This window comes from Anolis carolinensis, chromosome 5 (assembly GCF_035594765.1).
Source record: "Anolis carolinensis isolate JA03-04 chromosome 5, rAnoCar3.1.pri, whole genome shotgun sequence".
NCBI lineage: Eukaryota > Metazoa > Chordata > Lepidosauria > Squamata > Dactyloidae > Anolis > Anolis carolinensis.
Window position 1 is genome coordinate 152,372,039 of NC_085845.1, and position 20,429 is coordinate 152,392,467.

The 20,429-nt window shown below is 38.0% G+C and overlaps 2 protein-coding genes across 4 annotated transcripts in view; one reads left to right on the forward strand and one right to left on the reverse strand.

The window, feature by feature from the left end:
* The window catches only part of frs2 (fibroblast growth factor receptor substrate 2), a 53,113-nt gene that overhangs the window by 20,992 nt on the left and 11,692 nt on the right, over positions 1-20,429 (forward strand). The window contains exons 2-7 of one of the 3 annotated variants that reach the window (XM_016995864.2): positions 3,591-3,642; positions 10,297-10,393; positions 12,069-12,160; positions 12,716-12,902; positions 15,910-16,068; positions 18,777-18,940. In XM_016995864.2, the coding sequence (XP_016851353.2) occupies positions 12,095-12,160; positions 12,716-12,902; positions 15,910-16,068; positions 18,777-18,940 (576 nt within the window). In that variant the 5' untranslated portion in view covers positions 3,591-3,642; positions 10,297-10,393; positions 12,069-12,094. Of the gene's footprint in view, positions 1-3,590; positions 3,643-10,296; positions 10,394-12,068; positions 12,161-12,715; positions 12,903-15,350; positions 15,398-15,909; positions 16,069-18,776; positions 18,941-20,429 lie in introns of those variants that run through there. The other 2 variants (XM_003224616.4, XM_062982606.1) reach the window with 2 other exon arrangements.
* lrrc10 (leucine rich repeat containing 10) overlaps positions 1-20,429 on the reverse strand; it is a 67,966-nt gene that overhangs the window by 12,603 nt on the left and 34,934 nt on the right. The window lies entirely within an intron of this gene.

Sequence of the window (20,429 nt, forward strand, 5' to 3'; positions counted from 1 at the left end):
CTCTTTAAAAAAAGATATTCCACATGACTCTAAAGTATCTGAAATCTTGACTATCTTCATTAGACATTATTTTATTACTAACGGTGGTCTGTAGGCGATTAACTCTGTGCCATGCAAAGCCATGTGCTCCCCCACACACTTTTTCTGTCAGTTGGGTACATTAGACTTAGAAATTTAAAAACTGTGTTTAAAACCGCTTTAGAATAGCAGTTTAACAACTTGAAGGCAGTCATGCGGAATCCTTTAAGATTGTCTAGCTAATTCTTTTCTTGGTGGTGCTGATTCTTTTTTTAAACACATAGTATAATTGTCTTTACTGAAAGTACTCTAAGAGTACTGTTTGTTCAGACAAGTTGTTTCTTGCATGTCTGTTGCCAAGTTAACCTTTCACATATTTGGCATGATCAACAGATAAGCTGAAGAAGCCCCCCCTCTATGAAGAGGTGTGGGTAGAATGGATGGTATGATTATGTGGTTAATGTGACTGAGAAGGCAAGTGAATAAGTAATTAGGATTGATGCAAGGTTAGTTTTAATGAAGCACAGCTTGTGCTGAAGCTGGACATTTCAGGATTTTGCACTTAATTGCTGTTTGCAAGCAACTTGCATATCAACCTGAGCCAGCTATCACAAAGGTGGACCCCCATCCTGTTAGTTTCTTTATGTGTAAGAGGAAGCAAAAGAATTGGTAGTATTGATGGCTTGTTTGTGTTTTTTATGAATCTCGAGGTATGAAGAAATGGAGCCCAAATGTCTTGGTTGATGATGTTATGCCCTACCCAAGCACCCGCCCATCTGAATTGATTAACAAGACATAATTTATTAATAGTAAAATGATGACAGTACAAAAACAAAACCACCTTATAAGATAACATTTTTCATACTTGACATCATGGAAGACTAGTTCACACACTTACCAAATCTGTAATTCCCTAGCCTAGTGTGCTGCAGTGACTTCATCTTACTTCCTGGATAGTGTGTCATAGTGGGATGTATAATCTATGTATCTACTTCATCAGGTGTACAGAATCCCTGCCTCGGCAGGTTTGTGATTCCCGGGAATACTAAGAATTTTCCTTTGAGGTCTTTCTACCCGTAGCCTTGATTCAAACTGTTTTCTAAAGGTAGGTTCCTTTCCTCAAATTTGTAAATCATAGTAACTGTGTGACTGTTGTTGAAGGTTTAGCTCTTTTCCCTTATGCCTTAGCAGTCTCATGTTCACTGCTACACAACAGCTTTTAAGTCTCCTTTCACCTCTGTCTGTTTATTTGGCTCATGAATAACACAGCAGACAACAAATACACAGTGGTGTAGAAAAGAGGATAAAGCCATTCAAAACATAGGACACAGGAAAGAATAGAGGACCTCCTATGATCTGTGAGATAGGGTTACGTTATAGATTTAAAATAGCTTCAAACTCATTTGACACGAGGAATGTTTCATAGAGATTCTAGGACTTGTTTAAGCATATGAATCCCAACTGGCAACAGAACTCTAGGCTTTATTGGATAAAACTGGTTAAGTTCAGATCTGATTAATGGTCTTGATTGCCTTGGTGGATGCTCTGTATGGAGAACTGAATAAAGGATTTCTTTTTTTGTTGATTCTCCTGAAACTTTTGATCCGTTTGGCTACTATGGAACTTTTGAGTTAAACTGCTGAGCTGCTGAACTTGCTGACCGAAAGGTCAGCGATTCGAATCCGGGGAGCGAGGAGAACTCCTGCTATTAGCCCTAGCTTCTGCCACCCTAGCAGTTCGAAAACATGCAAATGTGAGTAGATCAATAGGTACCACTTCGGTGGGAAGGTAACAGCGCTCCATGGAGTCATACTGATCACATGACCTTGGAAGTGTCTACAGACAACACCGGCTCTTTGGCTTAGAAATGGAGATGAACACCAACCCCCAGAGTCAGACACTACAAGACTTAATGTCAGGGGAAAACCTTTACCTTATAGACCTTTTGGGGCTGAATGTGTGGTGGAGGCTCATTCCTTTGAAGCTTTTAAACAGAGGCTAGATGGCCATCTGTCAGGGGTACTTTGATTGTGCTTATCCTGCATGGCGGAGGGCTGGAGATAGCCCATGTGGTCTCTTCCAACTCTATGATTATATGATTTTGTGTTCTAGAAGGTGGTTCTGGGAGGTGCCCTCAGAGCAGGCATGGGCAAACGTTTTTGCCTTGAGGTGGCATTGTGGGCCCAGCTGGGAGGGAAGAGGGCCAGGAACATGCTGGGTGGGGAAAGGATGGGGCCAGGAGAAGGCAGGGCCTGGGTCATCCTCAGATTGCCCTCCCAGTATAAGGATGGGGCTGCTTGTCTCATCCTTATGCTGGGAGGAAGGTGGGACACATGGCGACTACCCCGATCCTTGAGCTGTCCTCTTGGCACCTCTTGGAAGGTGAGACAGGCGGCGTCTGTGTGTGCTCTGGAAGGCTCTCAGCTGCTGCGTGCCTTCTTCAAGTCATCCTCTTGGCATTAAGATACGGTCACTCACACTGTCCTTATGCCGGGAGCAGAGTAAGACAAACAGTGCTCCAGATGGCTCTCAGCCGCTACATGTCTTCCTCCCCCATATTTTTGGCATAAGGATGCAGCAGGCCACCGTTTCCTTATGCCAAGAGGACAGGGAAAATGAGGAGGGCCTGAGGTAGGTGCCCAGGGGGTTGCATCCGATCCCCGGGCCTTAGTTTGCCCATGCCTGCCTTAGAGTATTTAGCCTTGTTGACTTAATTGATTTCATTTCTTCTATTACCCATATTTCCTGGATTGATTATGGTTTAATTATCGGTCTTTAAAAACATTATTTTCCTTTTCTCTCTAGAAGGGCAAGGGGAATATCATGGAAAGAACTTTATTTTAAACTAAAGTGTTGAAGTCTAACTTAAGACATCTTTGAGTGCAACGATGGCAAAATAACATGCCAGTAGCCAGTGGAATGTGATGGCCTTCTTATCCCTTACAGAAATTACTTTTTTCTCAGCAGTGTGTATAGTTAATGTTGAAGAGATGCAGAAAAACGTGCTAGCTTTGACTGTCAGTTTACAAGCAGCGAAACTTAAATTGAACATGACACTGCAGTAGAAAAGAGTGTCTGTCCCTCATGTGGCGTCAGATTAGGGAAATATAAGTAAGAAAACAGACAATTGCTCTTTTTTGGTATGAGTTTCAATGAAATTCGATTACATGTAAATTTCTGAATGTTACAATAACCATACCCATTTAAACCTGTACTAATAGTTACATGTGTCAGTCACACCCAGTTCAGATTATTGCTTGTTTTCTTGCTTTCCTTATTGGTTGCATTGACAGTTCAGATTAATATGCAAATATTGTAAAGTATGAGAGCTCCCAGTATGAAGATTGTTTCATGCTAGGTATGAATTTTCTCCCTTCAGATATACTGTAGAGACATTTCACAGCCAATAAAACAAGTAACTAGAAAGCAGAAGTTTCGTAACTCCTGCTTCAGTAGATAGTACAATCTTTTGCATGTCTTTTCCTTGTTTTCCAAAGGAGACATGTGCTTAATTGAAACTAGATTGACAAATCCTCTACCATTGTTAATGAGCTCTGATTGATTCCCACTAGGATTGGTGAGTGGAAGATAGATATCAGAAATGAAGTCAGAAGATCACTAAAGGTTAGTCTGGGTGCATCTAGTTTGCTATTCAGTCTGTTTCCTTGCAAGATCTACATACTCTTCTGTTGGTTTGTAGGAGTATTGGAGGTTAGATAGGCAGTACCCCATGTCTCTAAATAGTTAGATAAACCCTGCTGCTAATAAACAACTCCCACATAATTGAGTTGGATACCTTTTTTTGGCTCATACTGTGGCTTTAACACTCTTGATTATCTCATCCACTAAATAGTGCAGTTAGCAACAGAAATACTGTAGTGTGTGTTGTTTATTTAATTTATATCCTGCTTTTCTCCTATAAGGATCTCAGATAGTTTTATCTACTCAAGTAAAGTATGGAGCACATGTTGGGAAGATATGTAGGTAGAATTTGACAACTTTTAGACTCCTAGAAATAAAGTTTATTATTATTGTTATTATTATTATTATTATTAATAATAATAATAATAATAATAATAATAATATGGTGGTGCAAGAGCTGTTTTAGATGGAGTTCTTTTGCCCTTTTCACCCTGTCCAAAGCCTCCTTGTCCACAGCTGCCAAGCTCCAGGATGGGCAAATGCAAAAGCTACTGGTGGGAAGTAAGGGCAGAGACAATTTGAAGGAGAAAGAAATGGCTGATACAGTACTTGTTTCAAAGGGAAGGCCTTTCGTCTCATCCAGCAGGCATCTTAGGTTCTTAAAAATATCCCGATATCTGAACTTTAAAAATCTTATTTTATCAAAATTAATCAGACTGAAGTTTTTATTTTACCAAATGTTGTTCCTGGTTTGATGCATACAAACGTGTTCTGTTGAATAGAGATCAAGAACAAAAGCTTTGGAATGTGAGTGAGCCTTTGGTGTGCTCCCTTGGCGGTCTACTAAAAGAACGTTTATAGCATATCAAACAATACTATTTTTCGTAGTTATTAAGCAGGGTTAGATGTTTCAAATAATGTGCAGTGCAAACTAAAATTAATCATTGCAAGACCAAATTACCCCCTTTCTCACAGAGGCCACCCACTGTGGCACTGCCTGATTTATTGCTCTAGTCTTACTTTTCTTTCTGTCTTCTTTGGCTGGGAATAGGTCATTCTGTTGCATATCTCCATCAGGTGTGCTTGAATCATCCATTCACTCTCTACTAACAGAGTCATCAGGGGATGGCACAGAACACTGACTCATGCAGAGAATGTGGGTGATTCCTTTTGAGCCTTGGTAGTTTTTAATTCTTGCTCTAAAAATAAGGAATGAAAAAGCAAAAAGTTTCCATGGCATCAATTAATAAAAGTAAATTTTAGGGTAGTGAAATACCTTTTTTGGATTACTAAAATGTCATAAACATGGTGAGCTTTTGAGTTCTTCCAAGAAGTCTTTTTCATGTAGCGAAAGAAACATAAAGTCCAAACATTTAGTCTTAAGCACTGGCCATTGTGTGTGCAAGCATATTTTCGTACCATCATCTCTGCTTTACATGTTTTTGACATTTTAGTGATACAATGATTTTGTAAACATAAAGGTATTTGTTGTGAAATATGCCTTTCATTTTAATTCGGAACAAATGCTTTTCTTGGCTGTCAGAAATCTGTGAGCACTAAGGGCTCTGATGAAGTTTACAGAAAAGTTCCATTAATGTTTAATAACTCCAAGGGTTTATGGATATAGTAGCATATTTACAGCAGTTGATAGTGTAAGTTTACAAGGAAGACAATGTATCTCTGTGTACATAAAGCCACTCATTAAAAAACTCTTCCTTTCTTCTCCAGTGTCTTTAAAAATTATTTACAGGTTTACACTACGTTTATGTTGCCAAATGTATGAGAGGTACATGTAATGAAGTTTAGTTGGTAACTAGTGATGAGAATAAAATTGCTCATGAGATTTGAAAGCAGAAAGCAGCAACTCCTCGGGAACTGAGAAAATATATTCCCAACTGGTTGAACAAACATTTCAGTTGCCAGCTAGGGCTGACTTTAAATGGACCAGCTGCCTGTGTCAGCAGCATTGAGTTACCAGGGTAACAGGGGCTGTTTAAAGAAGAATGTAGCTGAGAGGGCAAGTTTTTGATCTGTGAGTTGAGGGAAGGAATTTGATGTGATCATGCATCAGCCCTCCTAATCACACACACTCAAGCATTTAAAGCTATGTGGGCGGTGTGGAGCAACTTACAATTCTGTTGGAGCTTGTGTGGGGCTCCCTATTGCTTCATTTTCTTAGGAGCCAAAGCCCTTGGAGTTTATCATGGGAGTCTACCTTTCTAGTTTTAAGGCACTGTGATGAGAGACTCATTCAAACTGTGACAATTAATTGCTATTACGAAGCTCATGGATTTTTATGGTATCTTCTCACTGGGAAAAAGAACATTCAAATAGCACTTCTTCCTCCAGATCTTTAGATCTGACCCTGCGAATGATGATGTTACTGGTTGAGCATTCCTTATATGGGACTACAAAATCTGAAATACTGCAAAAATCCGTAATCGTCCACATGGGTGACTGAGGTAGTGACCTCTTTGCTGTCTGGGGGTTCAGTGTGCACAGACAATGCTTAGTAAACAAAATGATTGAAACACTGTGTATAAAATGACTTTCAGGTTATGTGTATGAGATGTATATGAAACTTAAATGAATTAGACTTATGTTGATTCCATCTCCTAGATATCAATATTCCAAAATCCACAACACTTCTGGTCCAAAGCGTAAGAGATACTCAACCTATACTAGCTATTCCTGTTTCCTAAATTTTATTTTCTAACCTCCAAGTTGTAGTTTTGCTCCAGTTTGTTATTATTTTTCTATTTTTTCTTTAAAGATAGGATTTAAGCAGCCTAGACAGCATATGACCCACTGAGATGTTGTTAGTAAAATCCCACCTGACAAGCCTGGTGCTTAGCTGCTCGATATAGTTTCCAAAACATAACTGGGGTTAGAAGGAAAGTGTATAAAGTTATACTTAGATACTATAAGTATTTCATCTTCCTTTCCAGTTCGGCGCTGGAGTCATTTGTGACATGGCATGTAGCACACTGGGCTCAGAAAATGGTGAAAGGGGATATAAATGCATGTGCTTTATGTCTGTCATTGTTTTCCTGTTACTGTTCTTATGCTTCAATTAGGTTTGCAAGTGAGAACCTCAGCCAGATATAATGGAACAGTAGCTTGTCTTGTGTATGAGAATATGTGAAAATAATAGATGGTGATGTAAATAAAATTAGCTGTGGAGAAACCTCCTGTTGTTCAGAGAGGCAAGTAGTTCATGATAGATGAATTCAGTTAAACATCAAGAAAACCAAGATCATGGCAACCAGACTGATTGATAAATGCCAAATAGAGGGAGAAAACGTGGAGGCAGTGACAGAATTTATATTTCTAGGCGCCAAGATCACTGCAGATGCAGACTGTAGCCAGGAAATCAGAAGACATCTACTTCTTGGGGGGAAAGCAATGGCCAACCTTGATAAAATAGTGAAGAGCAGAGACATCACACTGGCAACGAAGGTCCGTATAGTGAAAGCAGTGGTATTCCCCATATTAACCTATGGATGCGAGTACTGGACCATAAGGAAGGCTGAGCGAAGGAAGATAGATGCTTTTGAACTTTGGTGCTGGAGGAAAATCCTGAGAGTGCCTTGGACTGCAAGAAGATCCAACCAGCCCATCCTCCAGGAAATAATGCCTGACTGCTCACTAGATGGAAGGATACTAGAGGCAAAGATGAAGTACGTTGGCCACATCATTAGAAGACAGGAAAGCTTGGAAAAGATTATGATGCTGGGGAAAATGGAAGGAAAAAGAAAGAGAAGCAGACCAAGGGCGAGATGGATGCACGGTATCCTTGAAGTGATTGGCATAAACTTGAAGGAATTGGGGCGGCGACGGCCAACAGGGAGCTCTGACGTGGACTGGTCCATGAGGTCACAAAGAGTCGGAAATGATTGAAGAAGAAGACGACTTCAGAGACGCCTTAGGTCTGAAGATAAAGCAGTGTACATACCTTGAATAACGAGGTCTTCAAAATATAAGAGCTGTGTTCCAGATATCACAGTGGGAAATATCTGTTAAGTTTCTGGTCACAATATCACTGGATATTTGTAGAAACTGTGTATGTGAAATAAACCATTCATTGTTGTGGGAAATGGTTTGTCATTCCAGTTTTGCTAGCCTATGTCGCTTTTAAGCATTCATCTGCTAAAGTCATGCCTTTTTGTGTAGAAGTAATATGAGACTAGAGAAGATGAACTATAGTCATTTGAAGAATGCTAAATAGCAGAGATAAAGAGCATGAAAAGGGAGTTCCAGAATATACCAACTTTATCACCAGTGCAAAATGCTATTGCATGATTTCAATTGTCCTCCATCTGAATGTCGAATTTCTTCTTCAAAAAGACAAGCTGAACTAAATTACTGTGTAGGTTTTTTATCAGCTGTTCCAAGGATTAAACGGTGATGTTAAGGTTCGGGAACAAGGTCTTGCCTCTTCTGAGACCTTTAATATTACTGGTATTTGAAGAATGTGTTCATAAACTTCCAAACCAAACGTCGTCTCTTTTTGAAAACAGACAACTGCGGCACTTATATATGAAGCATAGTAAAAAATTATTTTGTATCTTCACTATTTCTGCCTTACATACTTAAGCATTTATTTTGCTGGTTTAAGAACAGTGTACTGTAGTAGCTGTGGCTTGGTGTTTTGCTGGCTCTTCTAATGCAAGAAATTGGTGTTTTAAAAACCAGCAATTTAATCATATCCTAGTAGTATGCATGGTTCATGTATATTTAGACTTTTAAGTAACTAAATATATGAAAAACAAAATATTTAAAATTAGAATTCAAGGCTTTTTTAGTAGTTCTGCTGATATGATCTTCATTGTCATCAGTATTTAGAAACTGGAAGAATGACCTTATTTTCCCTGTATTTCCCTGTCCTGTAACCTAGTAATGGACAAAATCCCTTTAGCTGTAGTTGAACTCTCGTTCCTTTCAGCCCTTGTCAGCATAGTTAGTAATGAGGAATGCTGGAAGTGCATGGCTGGACCACTTGAAAAGCCACATGTCACCAATCTCTTTTAGCCATGGCATCAAAATTATACTGAATATAAACTTTTGGTTTTACAGTGTTTTGTTTGCTCTTGATCTTAAAGAATCATACTGTTCATTGTAAAAAGTAAATCTGTTGTCTATCCATCATAATGCTATCCAGAATGTAAATTTCTCGTTTTTATAACAAAAACCAGTACTTCATTATAATTAATGCCTTGTCATTGCTAATATAAATCTCTGAGATTTAATGTTAAATTCTGTTAAATTTAGACAGTGTCTCAAAGAACACAAAGTTTATTGTACTCTCGCTTCATAATAAATTTTGTAGAAATTTAAAGCCTAGAAAGTTTGAGGCTTTTACATTATATCCTTGGAAGTAAAGTATAAAATGTAAAAATGAGTGTTTAGAACAGTGGTTCTCAACCTGAGGTTCCCAGATGTTTTTGGTCTTCAACTCCCAGAAATCCTAACAACTGGTAAACTGGTTGGGATTTCTGGGAGTTGTAGGCCAAAAACATCTGGGGACCCCAGGTTGAGAAACAGTGGTTTAGAAAGAAGGAAATATACATTCTAGAAGTCAGGTTGCTGTCTTAACAGGCTCTATGCTGTCTGTTTCAATGTGTTTATCTATCTATATTAAAAAAGGTAAAGGTTTTCCCTGACGTTAAGTCCAGTCATGTCTGACTCTGGGGGTTGGTGCTCATCTCAATTTCTAAGCCGAAGAGAAAGACAATGTTGTGTAGCCTCCTTAATCCTTCTGTTAATGTCCTAGTTATAAGCACCATTCTAAGAGCGCGAAGGATCATCTAGACAGGGCATGGGAAAACTTCAGTCCTCCAGGTGTTTTGGACTTCAACTCCCAGAAATTCCAGCCAGCTTACTGGTTCTTAGGAATTGTGGGAGTTGAAGTCCAAAACACCTAGAGGGCCAAAGTTTGCCAATGCCTGATCTAGGCACATGAAGCCTGACCTGAGAATAATAGTTTTCTTCAGGTGCACATTCCTCCAACTCAGACCTGACTGCATGTATAATTTTACTGCTTCAGGTGGCCATTCACATGCTTGTCTAGTGGGAGTTGCACATGTGTCAGACAAATGATCAATCTTAAACTTGACTCAAATTCTTCTCTGGACACAAGAGTTCTTGATAATATCTTATCAGTTTGCAGTTAGCTTCTCACTTGAAATAAGTAGCCATTTCTAGGTAAGCCATAATTCTGATAAGAGAAAATCCCCCAAACCCCACAATTAAAATGTATTATCTTTATGGAATAAGTACGTATGCTATTGTGCAATGTTAGACAAGTTGAGAAAATCTGTCAAATGGTAGAGATGCTCCATTAAGTAATATTTAACCTGGAGTCATAGGAATGGATTCTGTGGTTTCAGGCATTTTTCCTTTAACATTTTCTCTCACATAGAATACCAGTATTTGTTTCTTTATATTTGGGTGCTTGCGTTCAGAGAGAGCAAGCAAAGGTCATTTTGAAATGACAACATTACATGACTAAGATGCACATTCATCTTCTACAGAAATCAGTCATTCATAAAATATTTTACCTTTAGAGCAATTTTTCTTTGCAAAGGACCTTCTGGGATATATATCATAGTTTTGTTTTTATTCATTCTTTTCTAGGTCACGTGACTATGTGGAAGGTCAACATGGTGTTTTGAAGTATGACAGAAATACTCATGCTGTACCAGAGGCTGGGAATATTGATGGCCAAATCTAGGTGAGTGTATTTACCTTTGGCCAAATGTTCCTTTTCAGCAAGTCTAGAAATCTTTTCTGAGTGGGTTCAAATGATAGTTTCAAATTTGGAAAGTAGTTTAGCAGAAAAAAAATCCAAAGAATTTCTTTTCTCCAAATAATTCCTTGTCCAAACTCTACAGCCTTACTTGATATACCAATATATTCAATTGATTTAAGAGCAATTCTCCAGCTACAAATCAGTTCTTTAAGGTTTCTGTAGCCTCTTCTAGTGTAGATCCATATACCATATACAATCCAGATTATCTGCTTTGAACTCGATATATATGGCAGTGTAGACTCATGTTATCCAATTCAAAGCAGATAATGTGGATTATCCGCTTTGATAATCTGTATTATATAGCAGTGTAGAAGAGGCCTGTAACTCACACAAATGGGGTTGTCTGTGTCTGTGCAGTGCATCGTTTGGAACATTCTAGTAATCCCACACACTTTTGACATAGTGCTCCTTTTTTGTAGGCTGCAGCAGTAGCATAGATTAGATGCCTTGAATTTTTTCTTTCATTGTCTGTTTGGTGGTTTGACTATGAATTGTCTTAGTTTTTGAGTTTTTCCTCTGTGTTTTGGTTATTGTTCTCTGGTGATCGTCATGGGTGGATTTGAGTTTTTGTTTTTGTTTTGGTTTCTCTTTTGATTCTCACATTATTTTTACATTCCTGTACAGGAGCCTTGTCATTGTGTAGCTTCTTCTGCATTTTTCAAATGCTGTGCCTCCTGTGGGGGAAAGATCCTTGAGAAGCATAGCAATTGAACTCCTTTATCTAGGAGAGGGCCATGATGTCAGAGCCTGTGTTCTTTGTCCTCCTCAGGCATGTTGCAATCCAGCTTCTTGCCTACTTCTTGTTCTACTTCAGGAAGGTCTCACTGTCTGAAACTATTGGCCTCCAGATGAAAGAGATCTTCACCTTAATGCCCTTGAACTTCCTACAGTGCTAGGTAGTTCAGGTAGCTAAAGGCAACCCCACAATAAAGGACTTACAGTCTCACCACAACACATTTCTAAATGGATTCTAGTTACCATTTGCCTGAACTATTTGTTATGAATTTGTAGGCAAACAGCCTCCTGCCCAAGTGAGAAGTTCCTCAACTAGAGCAATGGTGGTGTCAGTGACTTTTTTCCTGTATGTCACTTCTAAAGCTGCCACATGATATTAGCCTACAACTTTCTGTTCTCACTACAGACTAGACATAAGGTCTCAAGCAGAGATTGCTTTCAGAAGAACTGTATTTTTATCTTTTGTTGAATGATACTCCTTCCTCCTATGTTTACTAGCTTGCTAGTCTTCCATTTGTGTGAGTCACAGAGCCCACAAAGAAGTAGAACAGGTTGATTGCTTGTAATTGTAGTTCTTCTAGTGGTAATCTCTGAACTCACAGAACTTTGAAGCACGCCTATTTAAATCAATCAGACAAGTTTGGATTTAGGAAATCAGTTGATTATAATGGATCTACTCTAAGCAAATGCAAGTCTAGAATAAATCCTGATATCCTATCACATATGCATATATTAACTGTCTCCTCATTGATATATACTGTAATTGTTTTTTTCTGAATAGGGTTTTTTAGTACTGTATTGGAAATATAGAAAACGTTTGTTATTCACTCACACCTTTAAAATCTCTTTGCTTTGGCTCTAGCAATCACATGGTCTTCTAAAGAAGTCATGGGTAGCTGTTGTAGCTGTCCAGATAAAGAAACAGTCCCTGATAACCATCGAAACAAATTCAAGGTAAAACTTTGAGGGGCTTTGCCACTTTGAGTGCTAACTTCTAATTTAGGGATGAGATGAATGAGACACAGGTGTAAGAATGGATAAAGATTTGTTTTTTCTTCTTCTTCTATATTGACTTAGCTTCCCAGTTGATAGGCTGATTAAGAAATAACCTAATCATAATGTGTATGTTACAAATACTGTAGGTTTCTTTTGTGATTACCAAAGGGATGGCTAGGGGTTGTCTTTACTTATGGCTTTACAAAAGTAAATAAAGATGATGTAATCAACCACCAGGTGATTGGGGAAAACGCTTGTGGCAATTAGTAACTCTGAGTGCTTGGGTAATATACTTCTTTCAGGTTTTCCCTAGAGAAAAAATAAAATACATTTGAACTGTGAATTAATCCTGCATCATATCAGACTCATTTGTTTATTATATAAAGATTTTATATATAAAATATCCATTCAGTTGAATTTGATTAGGTACATGTTTGCCTTTAATGAATGATAAGTAGTAATTGCTATATTTGTGTTATATATACTAGTTGGTGATTTTATTTTATTTTTTAGGTTATAAATGTGGATGATGATGGTAATGAATTGGGTTCTGGTATAATGGAACTTACAGACACAGAACTAATCTTGTATACCCGCAAACGGGACTCTGTTAAATGGCATTACCTCTGTCTCCGGCGATATGGCTATGATTCCAATCTCTTCTCTTTTGAAAGTGGTCGAAGATGTCAAACTGGGCCAGGTATGTATAATGGCCTCTTTTTAAATATGAAATAACTTAGAAAATAACTCCTGCAAGTGAAATGTATTGTAGGACAAGTGCGTTGGTGCAGTTTGATCCTACAGAAGAGTTGGAATAGGTAAATATTACAGCTTGGATTAGCATTAGTATTAAGAAATGTTAGTTGGTCTAAATTAGAGTTTCTCAAACTGTGCTCCTCCAGATGTTTTGGATTTCAGCTCCTACAATTCCTAATAGCTGGTAAAATGGTTGGGATTACACCTGGAGGAGCACAGTTTGAGAAACAGTAGACTAAATAAAAGTAAAACCCTTGTTATTTTAATGGAATCTATTTTAGTATATCTTGCCTTTCTGATATCTCATTTTGATTCAGACAGGAAACTTGAAATGGCCCATATGCACCTCAGTCTTCCATTACAGTGTGCTGGTTTGACTGCTACATGTCTATATTTCATGCACCCATTACAGAACTCATACATACAAACAGAGCTGCCATGGCTAGTGGTGGTCACACAAAAGATTTATCATGTTAATTTTAGAAAATCCAAGCAATTGATCACTTGTCATACTTAAATGGTAGATCAGAAGCAACTTGCCCTGTAGCATAGAGTGCTACTATTGAATAAAAAACAATCCTAAAATCTATTTGGGCAAAGAGAACTTTTATTAATTATTTTAGTATGTTGCACTATAATTATATGAATTTATTGTACAATGTCAGAAAATAACCAATTATTTTACTGGATAAATTGCAGTAGTTGTATGAAAGTTTGGATAAGTAGTAAAATTAACTATCCATAATCTGTTATATAGTACTTTTTAAAATGGATTAGCTAGGTTGATGATTGGGGGTCAGTGTGCAGTGTAAAGAGACAACACTTACAAAAGTATGTGAAAGAAGATCCTTAATGTGCATCCACGCTCTGTTGTTTGTGTAATCACCATCTGGGTCTCAAATTGGTCTCAGGATTTCCTATGTAATCATCTACGCAGTGAAATTACTTTCTTCAATTCTGGCTTGAAACTGCATTAAATGATCAGTGTAGATGGCTCCTGAATCCCAGTTGCTGAAGGCATGTACCATGGATGAAGTGTTGTTACCATTTGATATTTACAGGTTTTGATTCATGGAATTGGAAATAGTGGCACTGTGTAATTCACAACTATGATATTATACGAATAAGTGGTATAAATTGTCAATGCTTTTATAACCTTAGGCATATTTCAATATTTTTATTGATTAAAAAAATCTAATTATGTCAGCCAAATTATTTGGTGAATAATCATTCCTTTAGAAACCCAGCTATTGATTGGTATCTTCTGAATGGAAGTATGTGTATTTAGAGACCTATTTACCTACATTTTATATCACCATAAAGTATGATTAACTTGGGGGTGGGGGGAGGAAGTGTGTTTTACATGGCTTGTCTAGTGTAACTACCAAAATTATCCTTTTTATCTCCAGCCTGTTGTGTAAGCAACAATGTTTTCCTACTTGTGTGAGGGCTGTTTGTTTGTTTGTGTTATTAAGGATTGCTAGATGTAGTAACTGTCATAAAAATATTTTGGTCATTATTTAATCAAGTGATCACCAGCATCAATTTAAGCAAGTGTTAATCTGGTGTCAAGATGACATCTTGAAGTCATCTCCAGCTGGTGGATGGCAAGAACGCTTTTGAATATCATGTCACCTTGAACTTCAATTTTTAATGCCAAGCAGAGCTTCTTAAAATTGGAAATAGTCTGAATTGGGGTAAGAAACAACATTTTGTTTGTTTCTGAACTGCTCCTATCAGTCTTAGAATAGCCAGTGATGAAGGACAATGGGAGTACAGTCCAGCACATTCCCTAACTATGATCTAAGTGGCAATGCAAAACTAATCATGTATGTTGCAATCACACTTTTAATCTACAAAAAACGCAAAAGGACATAGATTCAATGCATTTCAAGATTATTGGTGTACCACTGAGAACTTAGGAAGAGCCATACTGGATCAAACAAAATGCCTTATCATGTTTAGCATTATGTTCACACAGAAGAAGCCAATTAGTTACTTATAGAATGTCCACATTCTATATGAGCATGAACATCATATTACCTTCCTGTTGATATTAAAAAATGATATACAAAGCAATACTACATCTGGCATTGGATATAGATATCATCATGAAGACTAGGATGGTTTTGAGAAAACCGTCTTCTCAATAAGTTGTTTTATGATTGCCCCGTCTTCCCCCACCATTACCACACAGAGACTTTTCTTGACGTAGAGCCAGTAAACTAACATCTTGAGATTTTATAGTTTGTTACCACAGTTAATTTTATAGACTGAACTAGAATAGTGTTTGAGAGTTTTAATATGTTAGATAAGGTAAAGCTCAGCAATACCAAAACACACACGCTTGTTAACAAGAATGTCAACTTTAACTTAATGCTTTCAATGGAAGAATAATCCAAAGCTGCAACTCCACTGGTTCTTTCTTTGCTGATGATGGTAAGTTGGGCTCCCTCTGCTGTTGAAAGGCAAAGCGGAATAATACTAGCGGGACATCCTTGGTATTGTCTGCTTTGTTTCTGTGTGTATCCTTGAGACCAAAAGCAAATTGGCTTTGTCTGTTTCACCCAATCTGTTTTATAGTCCCTCCTATCTTAACCTTTATGTGCACCTGGACTGTGAACCCCGTGTGAAATCCTTCTTAGTTCGTTGTGCAGGAATTTTATGTTGTTAGAGTAATTGAGCAAACAACCTCTACTGCAGTAAAACTGTACCTTACTTACCAAGAAAATCGGGTTTTTTTGAAATGCATACTAATTTTTCTCTCTGATTCTTATTTATTAATTTACTTTTGTTTCAAGTTTGTGATTTCAAGGGAGTAAAACCTTTTAAAAATGTAATAGTACTTTTTATTAACAGGTTTATTCCTAAATGGACTGTACCAAGATCTATTAATTCAAAGCTTATCTTTATAATCAAAAGACTATCTAACAACTAATGTGTTGTTGTAGGAATATTTGCCTTCAAGTGTGCCCGTGCAGAAGAACTATTTAATATGTTGCAAGAGATCATGCAGAATAATAGTATAAATGTGGTAGAAGAGCCAGTAGTAGAAAGAAATCCACATCAAACAGAGATGGAAGTTCCAAGAACACCTCGTACACCTACCAGTAAGTTATTTTCTCTTGTCTGATTATTGAGAGTGAGACCTTAATTCAGATGCCTTTTTGTATATTTAAATTAACACAACCAAAAATGTTTTTTTTTGGTGTCTTGGTTTTTAGACTTATTTCTGGGGTTACTTGTGGTGTTAATTCAGAAAATTGCATTGGATAGACCACATAAGCTCTAGTTTGTTAGATATGGTTATCATGCTTTTCTATGAGGAAGTAGATAACATAAGTGCTGTATCTCAAAAACTAGAGCTGGTAGGGGAAAATTGGTATCATTGTTGGAATCAGCAGGTCAGATACACTTAGAAACATGTCTTAACATTTGAGGCACCAAAATTTGTGTTGGTCAGTGTTATCCCAGAAATTACATCTGTTGTAGACAATGATTACTTGTGAATTCATTCACATGTAGTGACAGCTAATATTGAATTGTGATCTGGAAACCCTTTGACAGAATTAATAATATTTTGAAACTGTAAACAAACGTATTGCAGAGACTAAGGGTGCATCTTTACTGTAGAAATAATCCAGTTTGACATCACTTTACCATGACTGAATTCTATGGAATCATGGGAGTTGGAGTTTTATAAATCCTTTAGACGTCTCTTCCAAAGAGTGTTGATGCCTACAAATCCCAGGATTTCATTGTATTGAATCAAGGCAGTTAAAGTGACATCAAACTCCATTAATTCTATACCTGCAGACATGGAGCAACATGCTTAGGAAAAGAGATTCCTCCTAAACATTAGAAATGGTGGAAGGAGCTAGAATCTTGGCTGTTTTTGTCCTCAGCCTGCTCTTTATCCTAGTTACAAAACATTCTCTTTTTCTAAGCCTTATTGCAATCCTGTCTCCATCTAACTGAGAACCAAGGAATAGATTTATATAGTATTGCGGTATGAGTCACATACAGAAATTGCTTAAATAACACTGATTCTATTTAACAAATGTGCGGTTTAGCTGCCTACGTTGGTGATAGAATATTTGTGGGGTAGAGGGGAGTAATGATTTGTATCAAATATTTTTATATTTTGATCTTTGTTAGTGTGATTTCTTTTAAACCCAGTTTCTAAATATCTAATACTTGCCAAACAAATATATATACAGTAGAATCTCACTTATCCAACATTCACTTATCCAACATTCTGGATTATCCAATGCATTTTTGTAGTCAATGTTTTCAATACATCATGATATTTTGGTGCTAAATTCGTAAATACAGTAATTACTACATAGCATTACTGAGTATTGAACTACTTTTTCTGTCAAATTTGTTGTATAACCTGATGTTTTGGTGCTTAGTTTGTAAAATCATAACCTAATTTGATGTTTAATAGCCTTTTCCTTAATCCCTCCTTATTATCCAACAGATTCGCTTATCCAACATTCTGTTGGCCTGTTTATGTTGGATAAGTGAGAGACTACTGTACTTTAAAAAATCTCTTAACAATTCAAATAAGCCATTACCTGTATATTGTACAGGAGAACCTATGCACTTTGTATGCATTTTAGGGAACAGTTCCATAATTTAATATGTGTGTTTGGTTCGTGTGTACTTGTGGGTGTAGTTTTGTATAAATCATCTGAAGGCTAAGTGTCCAAAATCTTTAACAAGTAAAATCTGATTATTTGAGGAACGGTATCATGTGTCATCCATTTTACTTAGTAGTGACCCTCAGTTACATTACCTGTAATTGCTTCCAAAGTAAGTATTTAGCCATAGTGAAAGATGGAATTGAACGTGGGGTAGGACTGAAGGCAGGGCAAGGGGTTAATGTTTCCAAGGGAATTGGAGTATTTTATCTTCTTTTCCTGGCACAATATTGAATTTTTGAAATACAAGTTCTTTCTGAAAAAAAGATTTCTGCATATTCTGCATATTCTTTGGTAATTGGCTGTCGCTGGGTGTGCAGCCCCAGTAATTTGGGTGCTGCACAATGATGTCTGTGAGAGCCAGGCTGGTGTAGTTGTTTGAGTGTTGAATTAGGACACTGGGAGTCTAGAGTTTGAATCCCCAGACAGACATGGAAACCGATTGGGTAACATTGGGTAAGTCACACACACTCTGCCTCAAAAGGATAAGGGTAGACCTCCTCTGAGAAAATTCTGCTAAGAAAAGCCCATGATAGGGGCACCAAGCAGCAGCAGCAGCAGCAACAATGAACACCACAATCAGAGAATTAATATTGAAGTAAATATGCTTAATAAATGCCAGGAGTCAAGAAATACTCAAAATGGAATTGCTTTTAATATTTGGAAGCTGCTGATCAAAAAGTGGACTTCTTTGGGGGGACCTCTTTCCAAATTCTCATTTTGCCGTTTTGTTATGCATAGGAAGTGAGAGGAAAGTAGGCAGTACTTCTTGATAAACATTCCTCAGAACAAGTGCATGCTTTCTGCAGGATCTTATAATCTAAACAAGAAAGTGGGATTGCTTCCTATCAAGGTTTTCCGACATACTTCATTTTCCTTGTTTTTAAATTAGTATACTATCTTTTGCTACACCTGCATTTTTCCCAAACCGTCCTAGAGATCAAATATAAATACATCTGTTTTAAATGTGTAATGCTTTGCTAACATACAGTTCTGCAAAGGGTTTCTTCTCCTTTTCAGTTCACATGTTTGGAATGACCTTCAAATGGATGAATACACATTTTCTGGAATGTTACTAACTTACAGGATAATTGTATTTTCTCTTTGCACAGCACCAGGGGTGAGTGGGCAGAGTTTACCGAATGGATATCCAAGGTATCCTTCCTATGGAGATGCTTCATCCCACCCTTCCAGCAGGCACCCTTCTGTAGGAAGTACACGCCTTCCTTCAGTAGGTGAAGAGTCCACGCATCCCTTGCTTGTAGCTGAGGAGCAAGTAAGTTCTCTTTAAAGTCTACAGGAAAAACTGCTAATAAAGAAATTGCTATTTTTTAACTGAGAGAACACTTATCTAGGAATATTTAAGTTTCTTTTCTTTAATTTTTAATTTTGTTTAATGAAACAAAACATTAAACACAATGCAATTGCATTGTTACATTGTCTATTTCCAAATCTATATTCCTCACCCCATTAGTCACATAGTTTTATACAAATACAGTACAGCTCTGTCAGTTCTGTTGCTTTTAGTTATTTTAATTTTCTCTGTTACATAAAGTCATTGTGGTATGTTTTTCTAATTGTTCATCCATCATTTTCTTGGTCATTTGGTGGTTTAAATTCACAATTCCTTTGACCCTGGTGGCATAGTGGGTTAAAGCCTTGTGACTTGAAGGTTGGGTTGCTGACCTGAAGGCTGCCAGGTTCCAATCCAACCTGGGGAGAGCGCGGATGAGCTCCCTCTATCAGCTTCAGCTCCATGCGGAGACATGAGAGAAGCCTCCCATAAGGATGGTAAAAACATCAAACATCTGGGCGTCCCCTGGGCAATGTCATTGTAGATGGCCAATTCTCTCACACCAGAAGTGACTTGCAGTTTCTCAAGTCGCTCCTGACACACAAAAAACCCCATTCCTTTGCACATGTAGTTAATAAACAACTTTCATGTATTTTCAAATAGTCATTCTTTTATAACAACAACATAACTTTATTTGTAACCTGCCCTATCTCCCCGGAGAGACTCTCCTTGTGCTAATCTTAATGTATAGGTTATTTTTTCCAATAGTGCTATAGCTATTTAACCAATTCTCTGTTGATAAATTCACTAGTTTTTCCCTATGTTCTGACTATTTCTGTTGAAGTTGTTAGCACTCTTTTCCATGGTGGAAGTTTTCTGAAGATAGCTTCTTGGCAGCGGCAGTATTCATATTTCCCTATACTCTTTTGGTACAGTGTTTCCACGCTACTTCGCAGTTCGCTTTTCACGAACTCACTGTTTCGCAGGGAAATGGGAGTATATCTAAACATTATTTTAATTGTTATGTGGTTTTTCTCCCCCTTGCAACCCTTCCCTACTAGCGCCTGCTGGGCCCTTGCTTCGGGCCCGTCATATTGCTCTGGCTGCTTCCCTGCAGCCAGGGAAGAAAGAACGCTGCTCCAGCCGGATGAGTGAGCAAAGGAAGGTGGGTGAGAGAGTGAAAGCTGGCGGCAGCAGCAAAAGCCTGGAAGAGGCAGCAGGTTCGGCTTCTGCCTCTGCTCCGCCCCCTCTTCCGAGTCCTCCACATTTCTCGGCATGGCCCGGCTGGAGCTTTTCCTGCCACGGCCGGCCTTCACTCTCTCACCCACCCTCCCTTGCTCACTCATCCAGCTGGAACAGTGTTCCTTCTTCCTTGGCTGCAGGGAAGCAGCCAGAGCAACATGATGGGCCCAGAGCAAGGGCCCAGCCAGCGCTGGTAGGAAAGGGTTCACCAGTTCTCTGATGCTTGCAA